The sequence below is a fragment of the Cucumis melo genome, chromosome 11 (assembly GCF_025177605.1).
Source record: "Cucumis melo cultivar AY chromosome 11, USDA_Cmelo_AY_1.0, whole genome shotgun sequence".
NCBI classification, from domain to species: domain Eukaryota; kingdom Viridiplantae; phylum Streptophyta; class Magnoliopsida; order Cucurbitales; family Cucurbitaceae; genus Cucumis; species Cucumis melo.
Genome location: NC_066867.1, coordinates 8,868,595 through 8,894,401, shown reverse-complemented (window position 1 = coordinate 8,894,401; position 25,807 = coordinate 8,868,595). Strand labels below are relative to the sequence as shown.

At 33.4% G+C, this 25,807-nt stretch overlaps 1 protein-coding gene and 1 long non-coding RNA gene across 2 annotated transcripts; both read left to right on the top strand.

The window, feature by feature from the left end:
• Positions 1-6,353: 6,353 nt before the first annotated feature.
• On the top strand, positions 6,354-8,018 carry LOC107991939 (uncharacterized). The gene is made up of 2 exons (XR_001764272.2): positions 6,354-6,489; positions 7,661-8,018. It is a non-coding gene; the product is annotated as an uncharacterized LOC107991939 (long non-coding RNA).
• Positions 8,019-8,776: 758 nt separating this feature from the next.
• Positions 8,777-12,767, top strand: LOC103501138 (UDP-glycosyltransferase 84B2-like). The gene is made up of 2 exons (XM_008464635.3): positions 8,777-9,998; positions 12,142-12,767. The coding sequence occupies exons 1-2, from the start codon at positions 8,964-8,966 to the stop codon at positions 12,496-12,498; spliced, it is 1,392 nt and encodes a 463-aa protein (XP_008462857.1). The 5' UTR covers positions 8,777-8,963; the 3' UTR covers positions 12,499-12,767.
• Positions 12,768-25,807: the final 13,040 nt, after the last annotated feature.

Here is a 25,807-nt window from a genome sequence, read left to right as displayed (position 1 = left end):
TTTGAAAGAAAGCTTGTATTATGCTTTAAGTAAGTTTTATGATGTATGCTATGTTTGTTATAAACCATTGGTGAGCTAACTATTATGTGCACATAAGGAGTAAAGGCATCCATGTAGAAAAGAACTACATGGTTGAATGATGTTGGCTAATGAGTAAAAGGAGTGTATTGAGCTTAGCGGCCTGAACAACGAGAACTGAATGAGGAAATTCTCCAAGGAATGTTGTTGACGAAAAGGACATCATAGTAGTCTATGCGTGGGAATGATTCATGTTCCACTAGAAGAAGTTGATATACTCTCGATGCATACAAATGTCGGAAAAGGTTTAAAATACGTCGAGAATGCATTTTTTGACGCCGAATGAGATGTCGAAAAGCGAGTCGAAACAAATGCGTTGGGAGATATATTCCCAATGTGTTACCAACATGTCGTCGGGAGTGCATGTCTTCCGATGTCTGCATTTTCGACGTTATCCGTGCGTTGAAAACACACCATCCCCGATGTCTTCATTTCTGACGTTACCTATGTGTCGGAAACTAACCATCCCCTATGCGACATCGAGAACCATGTTCTCGATGCTTTTTGGAGTGCAACGGGAAATCGTTTCAATATTTTTTTTTCTAAAATGTTTTTTATTCAATTGTAGTATTCGCTTTCGATTCTAGTACGATTTATGCAATATTAAATTACAGAAAATAAACAATAAATTAGTAAACAATGATATAAAATATCAAATTCATATTCAATTTAATATGTTTATTGTTCCAAAATGTACATAATACACCAACTTAAAAAATAGTAAATGATTGAGTAGCTCGATCTTTTATCCAAAACAATCTCACATATCTCGTCCCTAGAGAGTGGCTGAGAACCCTTTGGGGTAGGCTATGACTAGAGTTTCAACATTTTATTCTACAAAAAATTTTTGAAATTAAGTTAGTAAGACACAAATAAAAAGGACAAATACAGATAAAAGTATTACTTGAATAACTTAAATGTGCATCTTTTACGGCCTGCGATACAAACGTGTGGGCTCTAACATGTGTTTGCCTGAATAACTCCACACGGTCGATCAGTTCACCTTGTTGCTCATCGCACTGCGCTGTAGAAACGACTTCAACCCGCTGCTATGATTGTAAGTCTGCTTTTGTCTAGCTAGTAGCCTTGTTTGTCGGTGATTTCTCCTGCACGAAAACAATTATATTGTTTATTTCTTATACATATAAAAAGTTGAATTGAAAATAACGAGTACAAAATTTATTGTTGCTTACCTGAAATGCACAACTTATGTAATGCTTGTAGAGGAAATGTCAATCTTCCATATATCCCACCAATATGTGCAGTGGGTTGGCAAGTGTCTCTTCAAGGTCGTTATACTTTTTGAAGTGTCTGTGATAGTCGCCCTTGAACTCCTTGAAATTAGTGAGCATTTAATGGTCAATGAACCTATTCATTGCTTGATCGTTGAAATCAAGCATGAAAACGTGCTACACATTACAGAAAACCGCACATTAGCTTGGTTAACTTAAATATCTTTCAAATGAAAACCAAATTATGTATTGTACATACCTGTAGGTCGCTCTTGACAACCTCGATGTATTCTCTTCCTACATCCACCCACTTAAGTCAGAAAACTGGAAATGTCTTCCTTTCATACACGCCAATGGCCTGGCTGAACCAAACAGCGTATGGCGAAATAGACTTCTCCATGCCAGGAGCTATGGACATGGGAATCCTGCCATTGGTGTGAACGTATCGCTCCAACTCCAGAAGTAGGAGTTGAGATTGCACACGTCTCCTAGGAGTCAGAGATGGTTGAGTGGTTTCTACTGAATAAATTAAAACAACAAGATAATGTGAGAAACAAGTTCAAATAATTATGAGTTAATGTACCAATAGACTCACCCGAATTATCGCCCACCAAGGACAACCCTCCTACAGTGTTATTTAGATCCTCATCAAACTCGAGGAACATCGCATATGTCTCCTCAAAACTGCTTGAAAATGACAACATAGTACCTATGAACATTGAAAACAAACATTCATTAAGCAAATAGAAACACATAGCCAGATTCGAAATATAAACTAATTAAATATATGGGTACATGGTTCGTTACTATCATCAGCGACGCTTGTTCTACTTTGATGTGACAATTATTCATCCCTATCATTTATGAAGTTGTTAGCGACATGATGCACATTCGATCTTTCCACGATTGTAGGATCATTGTCAGCCCTGCACCATAGAAATTGAACATGCAACACTTCGTTCAGAACACCGTAGAAACTTCTTCCCAATTAATATTGAACGTGCAACACTTCGTCCAGGACACCGTAGAAATTGTTGTCGTCACTTCCACTGGTATTACTTTCATCGATTACCATTACTCCACTATTTTGTGGAGTATGTCGGAAATCATGTTCTAATGTGTGAAATCTCACCCCACCCACAATGTATCCATTATAACATTGAACGTCAAGTGATGGTCCCATCACAAGGGAGAAGAAATCGTGAGATAGATCTTTACTCTTATGCAATTTTGTAACTTGAAATCCATGTGATAATGATTATATACATTCACGTTCAAATATGTTAGTGCGTATATGTCAGCTATCAAATGCGTGCATGCTATATACATGACTTCGGAGCCATTTAGGGAATCTCGTTGATGTCTTTTGTACAAATCAGTAGCATTTTAAGTCTGCCGACGTATTAACCTCAAATGTTTCCTGATACGGATGATCATGAATTTAATTTATGTAACAACACTGTGTAACAAATACTAAACAACTATATCTAAGAAATACGAAGATAAGAAATGCTTATTTGCGATACTCTAATATTTCGTCTACATTGTTGAGGATGTACCAATGGAAGAGACGCTTCTCTCTTGTGATAGAGTTCGAAGACTTGAAGCACATAATGGTCGTACTTCAATCTTCACATACTACTCACCACTTCCAACAACGCTACTTTACAAGTTACCCATATCTTCAAACCTTCAAAAATAGTAACAAATTCAAAACTAAGTTGGCACAAAAAAAGCTATCATAATTGCAGGATAGCCCTCACAAATCAACAACAAATGATTTCAAAACTTCTAAGAAATAAACAACTAAAATTGAACTAAATGCTACCATAATTGCAGGATAGCCAAAGCGAATCTCACCACAAATTACATAATTTTTAAAATAATAATAGCCCTTGCCCCCCTCCCCCCTCAAATTTTCAACCCTAACCCCTCAAATTTTGAATTCAAACCCCTCATACCCCTTCCTACAACCAATTAAACCCCCACCCCCTTCAAAAGTTCAATTCAATCCCCCCTTCAAAATTTCAATTCAACCTCCCTTCAAAATTTCATCCTCAACCCCCTCCCCCCAACCTCTAATTTTCAATTCATCCCCGTCAAATATTCTATTAAACCCCCTCCCCCTCAAACTTTCAAATTTTCAACCAACACATTCAAATTTTCAATTTTCCAACTCAATTTCTCAAATAACCACCTTTAAACTTTCAACCCAAATTCAAAATTTCAACTTTAAAAACCAAAATCTATTTCTAAACAATATCCTAAAACTAATTCACCATTGAAATCTTAAACTAACTTCAAAAAATAAAACTCTAAACATACTAACCTAATCTAACCTAAGCAAAACTAATATTAAAGGATTTGAAACTTACTAAATAAGGATGAGTGGCGGCAGTGGCACGACAGTGAGGTTCTCTTTGTTTCTTCTCTTCCCTTTCCTCGTGATCTTTGTTTGTGAGGCGATGAAAGTCGTGCGTTTGTGAAAATGATTTCATATATTGTTTTGACTTATGTTTTAAGTTTTTCCTCTCCCAGGTTTTCAGGCATTAAGGCTATGTTCGAAAGGAAGGCGAGTTACTCAGCGTAAAAGGTAAGCAGGAGGCGTTCTAAGTTTTACTTCATAGTATTTAAGGAAGTATGTAATATGTGTACTTGAGATGTGTGTTATTAAGGAATGTAGTTGACTAAGTATCTGGTTGTGCATTAAAATAATTGAATTGGAATTAGGCGGTTAAGTTAAAGCTCAAGAGTTAAGCTGAACGTTCTGGTGTTTCGCATCGGAGGTGCCAATCTTTCTCAAGTCGCGTCGCATTATGATGTTAGGACGCGTGTAGGATGAGGTGCGAGAGTATTAAACTCAAACGATTTTTGAATACATATATACACAACAACTAATGTATAACCTTCGTTAAACACATTGTACAAAGACTCCTTTGCAGTTTGATTACTCTATTTCATCTAGCTATAACTTAACTATTGAAATAACACATTTAGAGATTGAAGAAGGTGAAAAGATGAGTAATAAATAAAGAAAAGAGGAAAACAAAAACGTATTAGATCATAAATCAAAATACACAAGAGAGAGAATGTAAAAAGTGAAGGTAATCTTAAGGTTAGATAAACAATTTTCATTCAAATAGTAACGATAATAGAATTTTAATAACTTCTTTGCTTTTGTTTTTGTTTCTTGGTTAAGAATATCAATGCACTATAAAAAAAGTTTAGAAATGTTTTAGATTTAGAACTAATAGTTTTTCAAACATGGTATTTTTTAACATGTTGTAAATAAAAGATTTTGTGGAATGACTTAAATGAAATAAATTAAGGGTATTCTTTATTTGAATGTTTAATTAGGGGTATTTGATGCAAATTTGAAAGCATGAACTTGTTGAAGGGTCCTATATCCAAATAAAATCTATAGTACTAACCAGCATAAAACAAGAATAGAAGCTAACAAAGGCAAATAAAATAGCAAGGTTTTGGCCTAATTAAGATACCACCCAATGCTGAAATTGCCCTAGGAGGAAGAGCTAGTTCATATCTAAACTTGAATTAATAGTCTGTTCAACCGAGCCTAGAAAAATAGCTAATTATGGGACATGTCTCATACATGCCACAACCCAAAGCATCAACATATGACTAAAATGGGTTTAGAAGAAGATGCTTAGTCGAGGGTCATCCTAGTCAAATGCAAAATAGGACACGCTCCTTGACTTGATAAGTTGTATATGATTATCCTAAAAAGACACTTAAACTTATCAAATATAACCTACGACAATCACTTCATATCATCATAGTTTCATATGAGTTGAACTTGAATTCTACTATAAAACTCCTTAGTTAGATTCCACATTCTTTCACTACAATAAGTCGAGGTATTCCCGCTGCATCAAAAAGTTAAATTAGCCTTGAAATATGTTGAGAACTGATTTTTCGATGCAGAAATCAACGTCGGGAGGAATGCATTGAGAGACCCATTCTCGATGCATTACCAGCAAGGTGTTGGGAGTGAACGTCTCCCGGCATCACTATTGCCAACATTAATATGACATCAGAAAGCCACGTTCCACGACATCATCTCGACGCAACGTCGATAATTGTTGTCCCAACACTATTCTAAATGTGTTTGGAAAGGCTTCCAATTGTCGATGCATATGCTGCGTCACGAAAGATTTTAAATATATATATATATATATATATATATATATATATATATATATATATATATATAATTATTTTTTATTCAATCGTATTATTCTTTTTCGATTCTAATTTGATTTGAATTAAATCAAATTAAAATAAGAAATAAATTAGAAAATAATTATATAAAATACCAAATCCAAAAAATGTTACTATGTTTACCAATGTTCAAAAAAGTACATAATATAGTAAATTTTTGAAAAAAAATACATAGAAATAAATAAATAAAACTACGTATGTCTCCTAACAGTAACATACGCCATATTACAACCTACATACCCCATCCAACATATATACTTTACAAGCTACCTACTACAGCTTCAAACTAAGTTAACACTTAAAAGGCTGCCATAACTGTAGCGTAACCAAAATAAATCAACAACAAACGACTTCAAAACTATAAAGAAATAAACAACCAAAATTAAACTAAAGGCTACCATGACTGTAGGATCACTACAATAAAATGGAGTATTCCCGACGCCGAAAAGGACGTTGGCATAAAGAACGTCGGAAATAAGGGTTTTCCCGACGCCGTCAACAACGCGTCGGGAGATGCGTCAGGAAAACAATCTTTCCCGACGCACCACGAAGGCGTCTACAAGAATACGTCGGGAAAAGGGTAAATTAATTTTAAAAAACGAACTATTCCCGACGCGGTGAACAGTGCGTCGAGAGCAGCGTCGGGAATAGGGTTTTTCCCGACGCCGCATGAAACGTCGGGAAAAGCGTTTAATGAGCGTCGGGAATTCCCCTTTTCCCGACGCGTTTTGAGGGATTTCCCGACGCCACGTCATGGCGTCGGGAAATCCTCTTTAAAATCGTTTCAGTTCTGTAATTTACAGAACCGAAACCGAGAGGGGAAATTAAGAAAGGAGAAGAAGTCGTCGGAATTTTTGTCGCCCTTCCGCCATTGTTCCGCCGCCGTCCGTCGCCGCCCTCCCTCGTCGTTGTCCCTCGTCGCCGTCTGCCACTTTAGGTAAGTGGAATATGAAAATTATTTATTTTAAGTTTATGTTTTAGGGTTTTTTTTATGAAAATTAGTTTAGGATTTTCTTTTGGAATAGATTTTTGTTTGTTAAATGTATTTTTGTATAGAGTGTGTAATTTGTGGTTGAATTGAAATTGAAATTTGAAATTTGAATGGTTTAGGATTTTTGTTTTAGAAAATTGAATTGAGGGGGGATTTTATAGTTAAATGAAATCTAGAGGTTCACGCTTATGTTTGCTCGATCTAGAGATATTTACGCCCAGAAAGAGTAAAGAACCATGACCTTACTAGTTTGCCGATGTAGTCGCTTGTGTTCTTCTTCGCCCCTCTCAGACCGGACCCCTATGAAAGTCGACCTTACGAGAAAAATGGATTTTCTCTGCAGTCCTTCGAAGTAAATAAATCCAGTTCGCATCTAATTTCAAGCCCAACGGCATACCCAATCGATCGAACTCAAACTTCGAAGATGCGAGGAAGTCAATAGAGTGGAAGGATAGGGATAGATGCGAGGGAGAATGAAATTTTGCGCGCGAAGCTACGTTGTTTTGCCGTTGGGTGTAAACGAAAGGAAAAAAAAAACTAAAAGATTTTAGGGTGGAACTCTTGACTTTAATATCTATGAGAACATTAACAATTAGGTGTGCATAAATATTTAGTGTTAAAATTTATTTTTAATAAACTAAACAATATAGCTGATCCAATTGTCATTCCCAAATTCAATTCCATTGCAATCTTCAACAGCATAACGTTATCTTTCGAGCTTCATATCTCCATCAATACTAACTCAATTTACGCATATAACCACTTGATTTGATGCGTTTTTTTTACGATCTTTACATCTATAATCATAACCGTAGCATTTTATTAGCGTATCTTGACCTTGAATTCCCTTCAAAATTTCGTAAAACCAAGTCAAAACTTTGAAAGACCATAACTTTGAGCATAGTTGTCCGAATTGTGCAATTTTTTTTTTGATTCAATGTAACTTTTCGAGATCTACCCCTTGGTCTGCCTTTCATCCTCAAAAACGTTCGTTTTGGCCCCCAAATTGGATTACACAATGTTTTTCACCAACGTTTCATGGTTTTGAAGTTTGAAACTACCATCTCCAAGTTCCTCTATTGTGCTAATTTTTTTATCTTCTTTCTTTTATATGTAGAAACAATACAAGGACATGAAAAATTAGGTGTGGCGGTACCCATATGTGGCTACAGTCCATGTTCGAACCAAGCGCATGTAAACGTCGAGTGGGGATAGAGAGCGATATGTGCGGTCGAGGTGGGGGATAGGCTTGCTTGGATAATGCTTGCACCTCATTACGGGCGTGTTCTCGGCATGCTTTCCTCTGTTCATTATGTTTATGTTTTTTCTAAGCATACGCACCTCGTTGGGAGACTTTTCATTATCTTATGCGTACTTTTCCTTAATTTCTATGACAGATGTTTTTAAGACATTGTCATGTTAAATTATTTAGAAAAGTAGAAAAAAAATAAAAAGAAAAAGCATTGATAGACTTCTATCAGTTTCTATCGATTATCACTGATAAATGCTGATAGTACTACATTACAAGAAAAATGACATATTATGATTGTTAATTACATCCCAAATTGAAAGGAGGGAAGAAAAAATATAGCAAAGTCTATTACTGATAAGTCATAAGAATCTATTAGTAATAGAGGTTTACCACTGATAGACTTTGCTATATTTGTAATTTTTTAAAAATATTGCTATATACTTAATAATTATTCTTAAAATTGCTATCAATTATAATTACGCTGTATTTTTCCAACAAAGTATAATGAATTTTAAAGATTTAGAAAATGATAAGCAAAACTTTAATTACTTGCATTGGGGAAAAAATTCAGAATAAAAATAAGAAAGAAAACCATAAAACTTTTAGAAAAATTATTTTAAATGATAAAATTGCTGAAAATATTTACAAACAAAATAAAATATCAAAATATATCTTTGATAGACTATAATAGACTACTGTTTATTTGTATTGATAGATACAAATAGCACTTTATTGTGATTTATCATGAACTACTAATAGGCACATAAATAATAGTTTATCACGTTCTACAACTAATAGATTATAATATTTTGTTATATTTATAAATAATTTTATTAATTTTTAAACAAACTCAAACTTTTACAAAGTTTTCAAGATATATAAGAAAAAAGTGAAACAAAGAAAAGATAGCATCACTTACCAAACTTTGCTCTAACTAAAAAACTAAAATTAAAAACGACAAAAACAAAAAATAGTAACTTTATAACCACGCCACCCTTAGAATTGTAATTTTAACTCTAACCCATGCATTGAAACGTCTAAAACCCACAAAATGTTTTATTTTGTTTTGTACAAAACAAAACCATAATAATAATAATAATGATGATGAACTCTATATAAACCCACCATAGTTCTCTTCAACATACAGACCCCATAACAAAGAAAAACAATGGTGGCGGATCAAAACCAAGAAACCCATGTTCTTATGGTCTCAGCTGCCTTACAAGGTCACTTAAACCCTCTTCTCAAATTTTCCAAATGCCTTATCTCAAAAGGCATTCATGTCACCCTTGTCACCACCGAGCTTGCCCGCCACCGCATGTTGAAGCACGCCGCAGCAGCCACAAACCCTTTAATCAAACTCGAGTTCTTCTCAGACGGACTCGACGTTGATTTCAATAGAGAAAGCGACTACGACCTTTGGTTAGAGACCTTAAAAACAAAAGGGAGGGAGAATTTCTCGAACCTAACAGCCAAACTTTCCCAACACACGAAATTCTCTTGCTTAATCCTCCACCAATTCGTGCCGTGGTTCATCCCGGTAGCTAAAGAACACAACATCCCTTGCGCCGTGCTTTGGATCCAACCTTGTGCTCTCTACTCAATCTACTACCGTTTCTTCAACAAACTAAACGATTTCTCCATCCTGCATAACCCGGAACGATTGCTTGAATTACCGGGGCATCCATTAATGGAAATACAAGATATCCCTTCATTCATCCTCCCCAACATTCATCTTTGCTTCCAAAAGCTTCTCGCGGAGTTTTTCGAGTATTTGGTGGATGTGAAGTGGGTATTGGGGACTTCGTTCGAGGAGTTGGAAGAGGAGGTTTTGGGGGCGATGGTGGGGGACGGGATTCAGCCGACGGTTACGACCATTGGGCCATTGGTGTCCAGGTTTTTGTTGGGGAAGAAAGAGGAGGGGGAGAATGGGGTGAGTGTGGATATGTGGAAGGCGGATGAAAGTTGTTTGAGGTGGTTGGATGGGAAAGAAATAGGATCGGTTGTTTATGTTTCGTTTGGGAGTATTATTGTGTTGGGTCAAGAACAAGTTGATAATATTGCTATGGGTTTGTTGAATAGTGGGAAGCCGTTTCTTTGGGTTTTCAAACGGACCGGTGCTTCTAATGTTGAGTTGCCGTCTGGGTTTCTTGAAGCTGTAGGTGACAGAGGGCTTGTTGTCAATTGGTGCTCTCAAGAACAGGTTTACTTGACTATTATTTATGAATATTTTGTCCAAATTTTAATTACTATATTATAACCTTTTATAGAGATTGATTTTGAAATTTAATTAATATTCTTTTGGGTAACTACGATTTTTTGTTAAGAGAAAAAATACATTTTGGGAAAATCTTCGGATTAAACTCTATTTTTGCTTTGATCATTCATCAGTTACAATTTATCTTGTGATAACATTTTCTTCAAACAAAAAAAAAAAAAAAAAAAAAAAGAAAGAAAAAGGGTGATATCGAGGATGTGTTTTCATACTTCACTTTTTCTAGAGGTTTCTTGAGAAATAGCTACTACTTTGTGAAAGTTTTTCCAGAAGGAAAGTGTTTTATAAGGTGACAATTTGTTTTCTAATATTGTAGAATGATTTTTTTCTTTGTAGAAGAACAATCAAAGTTACGGAATTAGGTTCAGTTTAGACTACACGTAATCATTACTCCTTTTTAAAATAATATTGATATTTTGTATCATGTAAGTAGTTATTAATCTTTTCAGAAAAACACATAGTAATATCATTTGTACGTAGATGATAGATCAAATATAGAAATAAAATTTTAGCAGATTGTTTTCAAATATAGCAAAATGAACAAAAATATTTATAAATATAATCAAATATCATTCGTAAGTATTGATAGACTACTATTATCATTTGCGTCTTTCATCAGTGTTTATTGTCATCTATTAATCATAGATTATTAAATTTTGTATATTTATAAATATTTTCCGTACTTTTGTCATTTAAAACATTTTATCGGAATTCTTCTATGTTCGTTAATTTTTTTATATTCATAGTTAGTTTCATTATTTATTTTATTAAAAAATTCAATTTGAATGTCTAACATTTTATTATTTGTTTCAATTAAGATACGTAGAAATTTGATATCTATCATCATCTATAAGATAAACTATGAAATTTTATTATGTTTATAACTATTTTCAATTATTTTGACATTTAACCAACTTCCCTATAATGTTTTATGTTAATATAATTTATGATACACATAATTAGTTTCATTTTTTTGTTTTTTATTTTTGTTTTTTTTTAAAGATTAGAAAATTTTTCTATTCACATGCATTTCCATATTTTGGTTTGTTGTCCCAATTTAAACCTCAAAACTAATAAAGGTATTAATTTAGATTTTGAAATTTGTTTAATATATCAATTTAAACATTGAATTTATATAATTATATCCATTTAAACCTTTTATTATAATTTTTATTATATTTTACTTTGATACACTTACGAAAGATGAAAGTTTTAATTGATATAATTATTAGTCAGGAATTTAAAATTTAAAATTGATTTATTAGTTTGCATGTCCAACATTCAATTTTCTTTTAATCCGTAGGAAAAGGGTTTGAATGCACATTTTTGGTTTCTTGTTTTAAAAGGAAATGAACTAAATGCTTAGCCTAGTTTTGTTTTCTTCTGAATTAAAACACAAAAAGACACCACAGTTACCAAACAATAATGTTGGCATTTGGAAACTTAAATTAATCTTTTATTGAAAAAAGAAAAAAATAATAATAAAGGAGGAAAAAATAACCAAAATTTAAATAAAGAATATTAATTATCAAACCAAATTATTGTAAATGAAAAAACGTTGAAAAAATATTTATAAAATATAATAAAATTTCATAATCAATGATGATAGACATTGATAGATACTGATAACTGTTTATTAATATCTATCATCGTCAATAGAACATAAAATTTTGTTATACTTGATAAATAAAAATATTTTAGTTTATTGTAATTTTAAAAATGTATCCCAATGATTAAATATAGGGAGTGCTTTCCATCCATTAGAATTAATTTAATATTTCTTTTTGTACTTTTGATAATATTTAATATTCTACTCTTAAATGAAATTTTTTTATCGTCAAGATTTTTTTAAATGTCTTTTAAATACAATTTTGAGTGGGAGGATTTGAACTCGGACCTCTTGTCATCGAAAATATACAAATGTCAGTCAAACTAAGCTTATGTCGGCTGTGGAGATTCTTTTGAAAATATTTACCATAATTGTGTTTGAATAGTTAAACATTGTTCAAGTGACTTTAACAACTGAAAAAATTAAATGTGATTCTTTTTCTTTGCATATTCTTAACCAAAGGTTCTAAAGCACAAAGCTGTTGGATGCTTTCTAACTCACTGTGGGTGGAACTCGACGCAAGAGACGGTGGTCACTGGTGTTCCAGTGATAGCGTTTCCCGAGTGGACGGATCAACCCACGAATGCCAAGTTGTTGACGGATGTTTTTAAGATGGGAGTAAGGATGAGAAAGGGAGATGATGGAATTGTTAGTCCAAAAGAGGTGGAGAGGTGCATTAAGGAGATCACAGAAGGCCCTGCCGCCGAGGCAATGGCGAAAAGGGCGGAAGAGTTGAAGGTATCAGCCATGAAGGCGGTGGAGGATGGTGGTTCTTCTCACCGGAATCTTGAGAAGTTTATAGCTGACATTGTAGGCTAAAGGGATGACGAATAAAAGATCATGCAAATTTGGTTTGTGAATTTGCATGCATGAACATGTATGCGTTTTCCTATCTGTTGTAATGTTGTCCTAAAAAACAGTGTTTGTTTTCTCAAATGTCAAAAGGTTTGGTATCAAATGGGGAGATGAACATTTATGAAAGATGAGAGATATATGAAATAAATCAATTACAATGGACAAACGAAAATGAAATTTGGATGGTAGGTTTATTTTTCTAAAATATTTATAAAACTAGGTGTTTACAGAAATTATTATTATTATTATTATCATACATTTTGTATCTCAAATTTGACTCATGCTCGATCGATCAGAAGATTATCCACCCGATCGAAACAGGTTGTAAAAAAAGAGGTATTATGAATTGTTTTTTCTAAATTTCTTTTTGTAGTCTGATGCAATTTCTCAAAATTAAAATTATTTATACAACATATCAAAACTTATCAAAATTTTCTAATAATAATAATAATAATTCAAATTAATTATTCGAACTACATCATTTATTGCAGCTACACCAACGAGCCTACCATCTATTAATTATTCAAATTAACAACAACAATAACAAACATTTTCAAACATAACAAAAGATGAACAAAAATATTTACTAAATATAGTAAAATTTTAGATTTTAATAATGGTAAATAAACACCGGTAGCTAGATACTATAATATCCATTACTGTCTATCAATATCTTTATCATTTTTTTGAAAAAGGAAACGATGAGTCAGATTTTATTAGTGATAGAATCTCAAAAAATTTTATTGGATTTAATCAATTGTCTATTATTTAATAAAATCTAAAATAATGTTGATATATTTCGTAAATATTTTCGGCACTTTAATTAACTATATACAAAGTTTTTCCAAATAATAATAATAGTAGTAAGCATTTGTTTTATTTTAAGCCTAGGATGCCTAAAATCATCGATATCCTTTAAATCCTTTAACATTAACCTCCATCTTTCCAGTAATAAAAAGTTTTGCAAAAGAAAATGTAATGTGAACTTTTTGTTTATTGTATAAGCCTAAGTCATACCAAATATATATCCTATACTTACGCATGTCTTTTAAGAACATATTTTCATTTCACATTATTTAAAAGTTTCAACAAAAACTTAGCTCAAGTGATATTCAAGTGTGTACTAATTAATAACCACAAGATTCATATTCCCTACTTAAAAAAGATATATATCCTACAGCCTAACTAAATAAACACTCAGTTGACTCCTCGTATATGTGAGACGTCCTCTATAATAAACTTACACTCCTCTTAAGTATGGCAATATATTAGTATCTTCACCTTAGTTTCTCCTTGGTGAATGTGAGACTCCCGCTTACGAAGATATCATTCCTTGTGATTTAACAAACTCTCCTTAATGAAAGATCTTGAGATTATCTGATAGAGAATCCCTTCTCCTTCCAAAGACTTACAGCTTCTTGATGGGAAAGATTTAGGCTCCTCCTAAACCAAAATCTCTTCAAAATGTTTCGGACAATGGTTAAAGAACTTGCAACGGAACAAGGTGAGCAACAAAGCAAATAGAAAGAAAAACTTGATGGTCGTATGAAGAGAACTCTTGCTCAGAGTACAATAGTAGTTTAACACATTCGCCATCTTCAATAAACTAATTTGGCAATCTTAACGGGTTTCATAAATTGCTTCAAATAAATTGGCCCATCACTACAGGAAAAATGAGCTACCATAAATTACTGTCATTATATTGCTTGTAAAGATGGGAGTATCGGTGACAGAGATAAAAAGTGTCACAATTGGTCTTCTCATTCTCATGACAAAAAATAAATGTCAATAATGAATAATTACTCACAATCATAAATTGTTCTTGTCAAGTTTACTACGACATATTATCATTGTCATCAATAGAATCCAAATTGGTTTGTTTATATAGTGTTATATGAATTGACGACAATTATAAAATGTCAAAAATGAATATATAATGACATTTTTTTCTTGTAAAAAATATCTAAAATGTGACACTTTATTGTCAAGAATATTTGAACCGTGGAAAAAATTTTGTGCCAGCAAATATTTTATCCCACCACATTTTTATTGTCACAAAATTTCATATTTATGTCACGTTTGTATTGTAAATATCCCACATGGCTTATTAGTTCATTATTTCTTTAAACCCTGTTATCACACATGATTTCTATAATCAACTTATCCAATTAAAACACACAAAAAAAAAATAAAAATAAATAAATAACATAAACAAAAAGTATATTGTCATATATACACACACATATATAAAGTACATGGTATTTTTACTATAACGGCTCAACGTTTTAAACTAAGTTGAGGTCATTACTTTACTACTAAGACACTTCATCAAAACATAAAGGACCCATTTGGGGGAAGGAAAAGAAAAGAAAAGGAAAGATAGTCCTTTCCATATTTGGGACAAGGAATAAGAGGAGGGAAATGAATATATTTAATTCCCTTATTTCTTCTTAATCCTTCTCTTACTTCCTCTCAATTCCCCTTTATTCGTTCTCTTTATTCCTCAAAATGTGTGATATCATCATCATCATCATCATTATTATTTTATAATAATAATAAGGGAAACTCTTGTAAATGTAATAAAACATTTCGTTTTCTTCCTGCTATTTCTTTTATCGTCTTCCTCGTTCGACTTCGTCTTTCTTCTTTCTTCCTTTTTTTTTTATGCAATTTCTTTCCATCATCTTTCTTATTTTTCAATTCTTTATTTACGTTGTTTAATCTTTCCATCGTTTTTCTTCTTTTCCACTTTTTTTTCGCTTTTCCATCATCTTTCTACTTTTTCTCTTCTTTTTTTCGCTGTGATTTATTTCCATCATCTTTCTTCTTTTCTTTTTTTTTTTTTACGTCGTGTACAAAAAATAACAAAATCTAAAAGATCGTGTATAAAGAATATTGAAAACAAATCATTTAACTTGGAGTAGCCAAATGTAAACTATCATGTAAAAAAGTAAACAATCGTGTAAGCCAAATGTAAACTATCATGTAAAAAAGTAAACAATCGTGTAAGAAAAATAAAAGATCGTGTATAAAGTATCTTGAAAAAAAATCATTTAGATTGGAGTAGCCAAATCTAAACGATTGTGTAAAAAAGTAAATGATCGTGTAAAAAAAATAAAAGATTGTGTATAGAGAATCTTGAAAAAAAAAACATTTAGATTGAAGTAACCAATGTAAATGATCGTTTAAAAAAGTAAACGATCGTGTAAAAAAAATAAACGGTTGTGTATAAAGAATCTTGAAAAAAAATCATTTACATTGAAGAAACCAATGTAAACGATCGTTTAACGATCATGTGAAAAAAATAAAAAATTGTGTATAAAGAATCTTGAAAAAAAAATCATTTAGATTGGAGTAGCCAATGTAAACGAGCGTTTAAAAAAAGTAAACGATCGTGTAAAAAAAATAAAAGATCGTGTATAAAGAATCTTGAAAAAAAATTATTTGAATTAGAGTAGCCAAATGTAAACGATCGTATGAAAAAAGGTAAATGATAGTGTAAAAAAAGTAAATGATCATATAAAGAAATCTAAACGATGGTGTACCAAAAGAATTAAAAAATCGTGTACCAAATTTTGAAAAAAATGATATCTAAATGATCACGTATAAATTGTAGTCATTATCTAAACGATCGCGTATAAATTGTAGTCATATCTAAACGATTACGTATCAAACAATAATCAAATCTAAACGATCGCAAATATATTACACAGGCGTTGTGGACGACGTGGTTGATAGGACATTTTTGTTATTTTACATGGTGGGCCTCTGGGCTTTTTCCGTTTTAGGGCAAGGAAAGAAAAATGGGGAAAGAATAATATTTTATCATTTCCCCATTTGGTGAAAAAATGGGGGGGAAATGGGTTAAAAATTTTCCCCCCATTTTCCTTCTCTTTCCCCATTAATTCCCTAATCCTTCTCTTTCGACCGATTTCTCCATCTCTTTCTTGCATTACCGATTCACCTTCTTCTCTCCTCATTTCATCGATCCATACTTCTTTTCTTCTGTCTTCTCTATATTTCAATCGGTAAGGTTCCAATCTACTCCTTTCTGACATTTTTCCCATTTCGTTGACACCATATCAACCCCATTTCGTTCGGTCTGTTAGGACGACAATGGTTTTCGACGCTTTGCTTTTTTTTTTCCTCGATTTATCCCCTTTCCTTCATTAAATTGATAAGGGCATGCTTTTCTTTTCAACTTGCCGCTCGGATTTGATGGGGTTTCGGTTTGTGTACGCCTTGCTGCTCGAATTAGCCATTGACGCTACGATTTCGATCGTTCAATGAGATGTTGATGCTACACGATCGTCGGTTGAGTTGATTCGAGAATGGTAGGGTTAAGGTATACATTCCAACCCATTTTTCTAATTGCCAATTATAAGGACGATCTTCCACATATTTCTTTGTTGTTCTTACTTGACTGTTCTGTTTACATATTACTGATGAAATTGATTTTATTTTCCTTATGATTATTTACCAAAAAAATCTGTCATACCTCAATATCCATGAGTTTTTTGTCGGGTTTTCGATTTTTGTATGACTTTTGGTCTTCCCATGTGCTATGTTTAACACAAATTATTTTTGCTTATTTCTATCCTTTGATCCGGTTCTGTACTCCATTATGAGCATCATTTTGTGTTTGTAGAACGCATAGGTATTCCGTTTTGTGAAATTTTTTTAGTACTATGTTCTGTTATACATTTTCAATTTCGTGGTGCTTTTTTCCATTCGTTTGTTGGTTCACGGTTTATTGTGAATGTTTCGGGTTATTCTTTGTTTAATTATGTTGTTTCTGTGTATTGATTTACGTATTCTTTTTATGTCGTTTCATATCTTTTGCTTACTACTTATTAAATTATGTTATTTCTGTGTATTGGTTTAGTAATTCTTCTGTATGTCCTTCCATATGTTTATCATGTTCTTTGTGTGTATTGGTTTCCTCGTTTCTATGCAGCCATGCCTTTCATATCACCGCATTTGATGACATTCCATTTGAAGTTCAGGTTTTAATAGGAAACGTACTTCTTTCCTCTAAGGCAAAAAAAAAAAAAAAAACACAAATTTCTCTGTTTGTGTTCGATTTTTTCTGCATAAGTCATTGTTCCACGTGCGTTGTAACACTTTTGTATGTCTTAAATTTTTTTTATTTATTTACACTATGGTTTACGTTGATGTTTTATGAATGTGTTTCTGTTAATGCATGTTCCACAAATTTTGATAATTCACCTTGTATGACACGTTCTATTATTTTACAGCAACGAACCATCGAAAACAATAGTGTACGACCACTTCATAACACAAAGCACGATCATACCAAAGTTTCACAAAATACGTAATTATGAACTTGCTTAATATTTTGACTTAAAACTAAGTAAATATAAAACCAAATTTTAAGTCAATACAAAAAGAATTAAAAAATATTTTGAACATAGCGAGTGTATTTGAAATTATGAGACAAAAAAAAGTCAATTTAAATATGTTTGATGAAAATTTTCTAATGAATAAAGTACAATAAGTTTAAAATTATACTTTGAATTGTTGTCCTGAATACAATAGTGTAGACCGAAGCGAGTTCTTAATAAAAGCGAGGATGAAGTATGTAATTGGTCAATTAATAAGATTCAACACTTCTTTTAATAAAAAAAAAAATACAAAACAAATGTGTTTTAAGTGATAGTTTTCTTAAACATGTGAAAATAAACCATTCAATGGTAACAAATGCATTTTAAATGCAAAAATCGTACAATAAACTTACGAATAAATTGTATATAAGATGATTTCCAATGTAAGAAAACGCAAATGCTAGTAGGTGGAACAAACTATCACATATCCCTTTCTTTAACGATTACTGACAATTTCCTCTCTTACTTACGTAAAAAATGGACCCACACAAAATTGTCGTTGTTGTATCTACATTCACAATAGCGCAACAATAGATGCTCCTGATATGTGAGGCACTGTTGCATGATAATAAGTGCATAACTCACATTCCGGCCAATGCAAGACATAGGATTAGGCAACTAACGTACTTTCGCATGATACGCGCATCTGACCTAGTGTGTTGGGAAAGTACGTGAATGGACAGACGCTGCTTCACAATTTTATGCCATCTACAACAAACTAGGGCTGGTTTAGAATCTACTGAACATGTGGACGTTGAGGAGATGGTCGCCCTCTTCATTCATGTGCTAGCACACGATGTGAAGAACCGACAGATCCAAAGGAAGTTTGTTAAGTTGGACGAGACAGTGTCCCGACATTTCAACATGGTGTTGATGGCCATTCTTCAGCTGCATGACTAGTTATTAGCCACACCACAACCTATAACGAGCAGATGCACATAGATGAGGTAGCAGTGTTCGAGGTTAGGCGTAAAGAACTTACCATGTCATTGACTAATTTTTTAATTTCAAAGTTGTGCAACATAAGAAATTGTGTTCCATATTTCTTGCAGAATTGCCTTGGAGTACTTGACGGCATGTACATTAAAGTTAACGTGTCAGCAGCGGATAAACCAAGGTATCGCGCACGAAAGAGCGAAGTGGCGACAAATGTCCTCGACGTATGCGATACGAAGGGATTCGTTTTCATTTTAGCCGGTTGGGAAGGATCGGCCGCTAACTCACGTATTTTAAGAGATGCGCTTTCCCGACCTAACGGTCTAAAGGTTCCAAAGGGTGAGATATATTTTCGGACTTTAACTGGGTAAAATTGTATGTCATATGTTTCTTATGTATTTGTTTACCACCCTAACAAAATCGAACAACAGACTCGCAGGGTATTACTACTTGTGCGACGCAGATTACCTAAATGCAGAGGGTTTTCTAGTGTCCTACAGGGGCCAACGTTATCATCTACAAGAGTGGCGTGGTGCTGGAAATGCTCTTGAGACACTGAAAGAGTTCTTCAACATGAAACATTCTAGCGCACGGAATGTCATTGAAAGAGCCTTTGGTTTGTTGAAGGGACATTGGGCAATACTACGTGGAAAGTTGTACTACTCGGTTCAAGTCCAATGTCGGACTATCATGGCTTGTTGTTTCCTTTATAATTTAATAAATCAAGAAATGACTTACATCGATGAATTGGATGAGGAAGTCGATGGTGACTCGACACACGCAACTACTAGTGGGGACGACATCACATATATTGAGCCCTCAAACGTATGGACTGAATGGCGTGATGCGCTTGCTTCGTCAATGTTCACGGAATAGCAGTTGCGTAATCAGTAGTACTGTGTCATTTATGTTATTGTCCCCTACGTATACCATTCTATATCATGCAACTCTTCATTTGAATTTGTTGTCCTCATATTTTATGTACTGATACATGGTTTTGAAAGATGTATGTCTATATGTTTAATTATCTTACTGCTTAATTTGATAACACGTTTGGTGTCTTCTGTTCTTAAAATATATTTACTCATTGAATGTATTGTATAGTACGTGTAATGATTCATTTTTTGTATCAGAATGGAAAGTTCTTGTAGGAGATAAAAGCATTCCTAGACACATGCAGAAGAGGTGTACCTAGTAGACTTTCTCATGGACTTGGTTAACGCCGGGGGGGGGGGGGGGGGGGGGGAAGGGGGTGGAGGTCGGACAATGGGACCTTTCGGCCTGGTTATTTAGCACTCGGTTGTAGTTTGACGACGATCGTCATCGAAAGCCGAATAAAGTTGTTGAAGAAGATGTTTCAGGCCATTGCGGAGATGAGGGGCCCAGCTGGTAATGGCTTCGGCTAGAACGATGACGTCAAGTTTATCATCGCCAAGAGGGACATGTTCGATCATTGGGTCCAGGTAAGAGTATGAACATAATTATATGAATAACTGGATTTTATGGAATATTAATTGCTTTGTTATATTTTTTGTGTTTTTTCCAGACGCACCCTATAGCAAAAAGACTCCTGAATGACCCATTCCCGCATTACAACGCACTATTGTACGTGTTTAGGAAAGATCGAGCCACGGGGACCCGTGCAAAGACCTTTGCAGACATCGATTTAAACGTGCCAGCCGATAACGATAGTGTCCCCGTAGAGGATGGCATCGACATGGAGTTCCTCGCTATGTCCAGCTCGAGGATGAACTTGTCCTCAGAGGGCATGATGGGCGGTAGATCAGGCCAGTCGAGCGATGGTAGGACGGGCTCTAGCTGACAGAAAAGGAAGCGCTCCATACAGCAGTTTGAGACGTACGACCTGATTCGCGAATGTTTAGAGGCTGCGACTGATGAGCTTAGAACCATTGCAGAATGGCTGCAGATAGCTGTGAGCTGGAGGACGCGATGGCGGCGCAGGTGATTGAGCTTATGGAGGCCATCTCGAACCTTACTATGGCGGAGAAGAGTAAGGGCATCATGATAGTGAATCAGAAGGTGTCACTCATGAGAAGCTTCATCAAGATGTTCGATTTGATGAAGGTCGCTTACTATAGGGTCATCCTTGGCAGTGACTGGTGACTATGTTGATATCTTTCCCGTCGAGGACTTTTGTGATGCTTTATTTTTTTTCGAACCATGGACTTATATTTATTGCCTTTGCCATTTTGTTTGTTGTAATTCGCGTTATAGATTTATTTCACTTAATTTAACGTTATTCGATGGTGCGTAAATAATTAGTTTATGAAATTGTCACATAGCGCATATTAATATACGGTTGAAAATGATGTCCTTAGAGAATTATGGTAATTACACGTGCATTACGCTACCAATTACACGTTTTAAAAAAAAATCACGTCGCATGCTGAACAAACATAAATTCAATTTAAAAAAAACGAAAATTAAAAATAGGGGTCTTTTAAAAAATATAAATTCAATTTATTTGCAATCGTTTAGATATGACTACAATATATTTGCGATCGTTTAGATATGGCTACAATTTATATGCGATCACTTAGATATGCCTACAATTTATTTGCGATCGTTTAGATATGGCTACAATTTATACGCGATCGTTTAGATATGGCGACCATTTATACGCGATCGTTTAGATATGGTTACAATTTATCTTTTCAATACCATTGTTTAATTTTATTACACGATCGTTTAGATTTCATCGTTTAGATTTGGGGACCTAAACAATTTGTTTTTTCAAAATTTGTTACACGATTTTTTTAGTTCTTTTGGTACACGATCGTTTAGATTTCATTACACGATCGTTTACTTTGTTTACACGACCGTTTACTTTTTTTACATGATAGTTTACATTTGACTACTTCAATCCAAATGATATTTTTCAAGATTCTTTATACACGAACTTTTATTTTTTTACACGATCATTTACATTTGGCTACTCCAATCCAAATGATTTATTTTCAAGATTCTATATACACAATCTTTTATTTTTTTACATGATCGTTTAATGTTTTTACACGATCGTTTATCAAGATTCTTTATACACGATCTTTTAATTTTTTTTACACAATTGTTTACTTTTTTACATGATAGTTTACATTTGGCTACTCCAATTTAAATGATTTTTTTTTCAAGATTCTTTCTACACGATCTTTTAGAAAATAAGAAAGATGATGGAAAGAAACTGTAGAAAAAACTAGCAAAGAAGAAAAACGAAATCGTTGGAGAAAGACAATGAAAGAAATAGCAGGAGGAAGAAGAATCAGAAAAGAAAGATGGAAGGGCAAACCTGGAATATTTGAAAAATGGCTAACTTTATGGGCTTTGTTATACGGGCCGCAAATAGTTTGGTGTTTTGTTATATTTATGTAAGTTTTCCTGAAAAATATTGATTAATTTACAAAAAAACAAAAGTAATGGAACAAAACTTTTCATAATCTTTCTCATATAATCCTTCTCCCAAACAATGATAAGGATTAAAAATAATACCCCATAATCATTCTACTTAATCCTTCTCCCAAACAAGGATTATAAATAATCCCTCATAATCCTCCTACTTAATCCTTCTCCCAAACATGGATTATGAATAATCCTTTCCTTTTCATAATCCTCCTCTCCTTATTCCTTTCCCCTCATATTCCTTTTCTTTCCCTAAACGGCCCCAAAAATTCATAAAACCTGTTTAAAATCGATAAATATCAAAAAATAAGGAAAACTGTCTTTGGGCCATATTTTAAACAATATCAAAAAGTTCACAACATCTTTTATGAAATAAAACAAAAACAAAAACAAAACAAATAGATGTCCTAAATATGACTCATTTTCGATCCTAAAAAAAATAAAGAATTAAAAACATTAAACGAAAGCATTTAAAAGAAAGACGTTCCCATATGGCATTCACGAATCTTTCTTGCCCTTCACCGATCTACCTCTCGCATTACCTTTGCCTGAAAAAGTTAAACATAAAAGGGTGAGTATAAGATATACCCAATAAGAGATTCACTACTGTTCCTAATAGGGGTAAGGATGATTAGCTTCCTATTAGAGGGTATCCAACAACATAATAATCTAGTGATCCAATAGGACACACACATCAGCCTAGTGATCCTGTGGGATACACACACCAGTCTAATGATTCCTTCGGATACACGTATCAGTCTAGTGATCCTGTAGGATACACATCTCAATCTAGTGATCTCGTAGGATACACATATCAGTCTAGTGATCTCATCAGATACACATATCAGTCTAGTGATCCCGTAGGATATACATCTCAGTCTAGTGATCCCGTAGGATATACATCTTAGTCTAGTGATCCCGAAGGATGCATAACATATAGTGATCCCGTAGGACACCGTGCCTGCAAGGTACATTACCCCATAGATAAAGCTAACAGTTATCCCTCAGTTCGTTCTAAACAATCCATGACAGTCACATCAAAACACATTTAAAACTTACAATTCAATCTCTATGCAATAACCAGTCAAACAATCTAAGTTTAATCAACACTGTCGTCCATCAATATCTATCTAAGCTACATTTCACAGTCAAACCATCTAAATCCAGTCAATAGTACAGTTCATCAATACATAAACTACACATGACTGTCAAATCCTCTAACTTAGTTAATAGTACAGTCCATCAATATCTAACCTACATGATAGTCAAATCACCTGAACTCAGTCAATATATAGTACAATCCATCAATATCTAAACTACACATAATAGTTGAACTAATTTAGTCAATATATACCAGCTTCCTTCTCAGTCAACACATTCAAATTCCAATATGAGTCTAGTAGTAGAAATCCTTTACCTCGAACTTAACTAAATCCCTTGATCGAACTAAAGTCCAAAGAGCCAACGTAAACATAAACAAGAAGTCAATCACTTCTGTAAACACCTTCATCTATTCACCCAATTATGACTTCCACAAACTTACCCAGATAATAGAGACTTAAGCCCACTCCAATCTCAATGAGAATTCCAAGAATTCAAACGTTTCTTCTCTAATAGCACCTTCAATAAGAAAGAATCTAATTTTTATTCCAATTCAATCTAAATTTATATCCTTAAATAACCCATGTTGAAACTCACCAAGAGTTCGCTTGAATAAGCTATGAATATTTGCTTGGCTCCGCGGCTCAGTAACAGAGAAAAATGGCTCAAACGGCTCAAAAGAGGGAATGAACACGAGGCTCTGATCTAGCTTGGACGGAGGCAAAGCCATTCAGATCTTGTGGTGTGCGTAATGGATAGGCTCGACTGAATGGGAAACGCGAAAGAACATTGACAGTGGCGTAGAATGGAGGCAGCAAAGCAATGGAGAAGGGATGCGAAAGGGCGCTCGATGTTGGCTTGTGCAAAATAGATGCCAAATTGATGAAAATCAAAAGACTTCGTGATGGAGCCTTATAACGACTATGTGGACGGCGAGGTATTGGCTTCATCGTTGGACGGAGAGATATGGTGGTGGCTGATGCTTTGCAACTGAGTAGGTTGTAAAGGGGAAGATGAACGGTGAAAGTGAAGAATAAGGCACGTGAGTTGATGAATCCTCCTTTTTTATATAATAATAATAATAATAATAACAATAATAAGGAAAACTTTCATAAATATAATAAAACACCAAACTATTTACGGCTCGTGTAACAAAGCCCATAAAGTTAGCCCTTTTTTAAGTATTCCAGGTTTGCCCTTCCATCTTTCTTCTCTTCCTCGCGATTTCTTTCATCGTCTTCCTTCAACGATTTCTTTCATCGTCTTTCTTCTTTTCATTCTTTTTTTCTGTTGCGATTTCTTTTCATCGTCTTTCTTCCTTTCTATTGTATTTTTCTTTTCCTCTTCTTTTTTTCTACTGTGATTTCTTTCCATTTCTTTCTTCTTTTTTTACGTCATTTAATCTTTCCATCGTATTTCTTCTTTTCCTCCTTTTTTTTTCGCTGTGATTTCTTTCCATTGTCTTTCTTCTTTTCTTCTTTTTTTACGTCGTTTAAATTTGGTTTTCCTTTCTTTTTTTTTTTCGCAGTGATTTCTTTCCATCATATTTTTTCTTTTTCAAATCTAAACGGCTGTATACAAAAAAAGTAAACGATTGTGCATAAAGAATTTTGAAAAAAAAATCATTTAGATTGGAGTAAGAAAATGTAAACAATCGTGTAAAAAAAAAAAGTAAACGGTTATGTAAAAAAGTAAACGATTGTGTAAGAAAAATAAAAGATCATGTATAAAGAATCTTTAAAAAATCATTTAGATTAGAGTAGCCAAATGTAAACGATTGTATAAAAAAAAAGTAAACGATCATGTAGAAAAAATAAAAAATCATGTACAAAGAATATTGAAAAAAATCATTTAGATTGGAGTAGCCAAATGTAAACGATTGTATAAAAAAAGTAAACAATCCTTTTAAAAAAAATAAACTATCATTTAGAGAAATCTAAACGATCGTGTACCAAAAGAATTTAAAAAATCGTGTACCAAATTTTGAAAAAACAATTGTTTACATTTGGGTCTCCAAATCTAAAAGATCGTGTAACCAAATTTAAACATAACCAAATTAAACGACTGAATTGAAAAAATAAATTGTAACCATATCTAAACGATCACATACCAAAAAATAACTAAATCTAAATAATCGCAAATATATTACATGCGCGTTGATGACGACATGGTTGATGGTACATTTTTGGTATTTTACACAGTAGGCCTTTGGACTTTTTCCATTTTCGGAATTGTTTTATATAGTGTAAATACTTTGCCGCTTTGTTATATTTTTTAAAAGACCCCCTAATAGTAATAATAATTAATAATATACTTTATTGTTATTATTAATTACCATTTTCATTTTTCAAAATAATAAAACCAAATTTCTCTATCCTCATTTATTTCTCCCATCACTTCGATCTTTTCTCTTC

Bases quoted from the DNA above. Each gene is read 5' to 3' on its own strand.
- LOC103501138 (XM_008464635.3), top strand. From the start codon at position 8,964: ATGGTGGCGGATCAAAACCAAGAAACCCATGTTCTTATGGTCTCAGCT. The intron at 9,999-12,141 runs GTTTACTTGACT...TCTTAACCAAAG, and splicing joins ATTGGTGCTCTCAAGAACAG to GTTCTAAAGCACAAAGCTGT.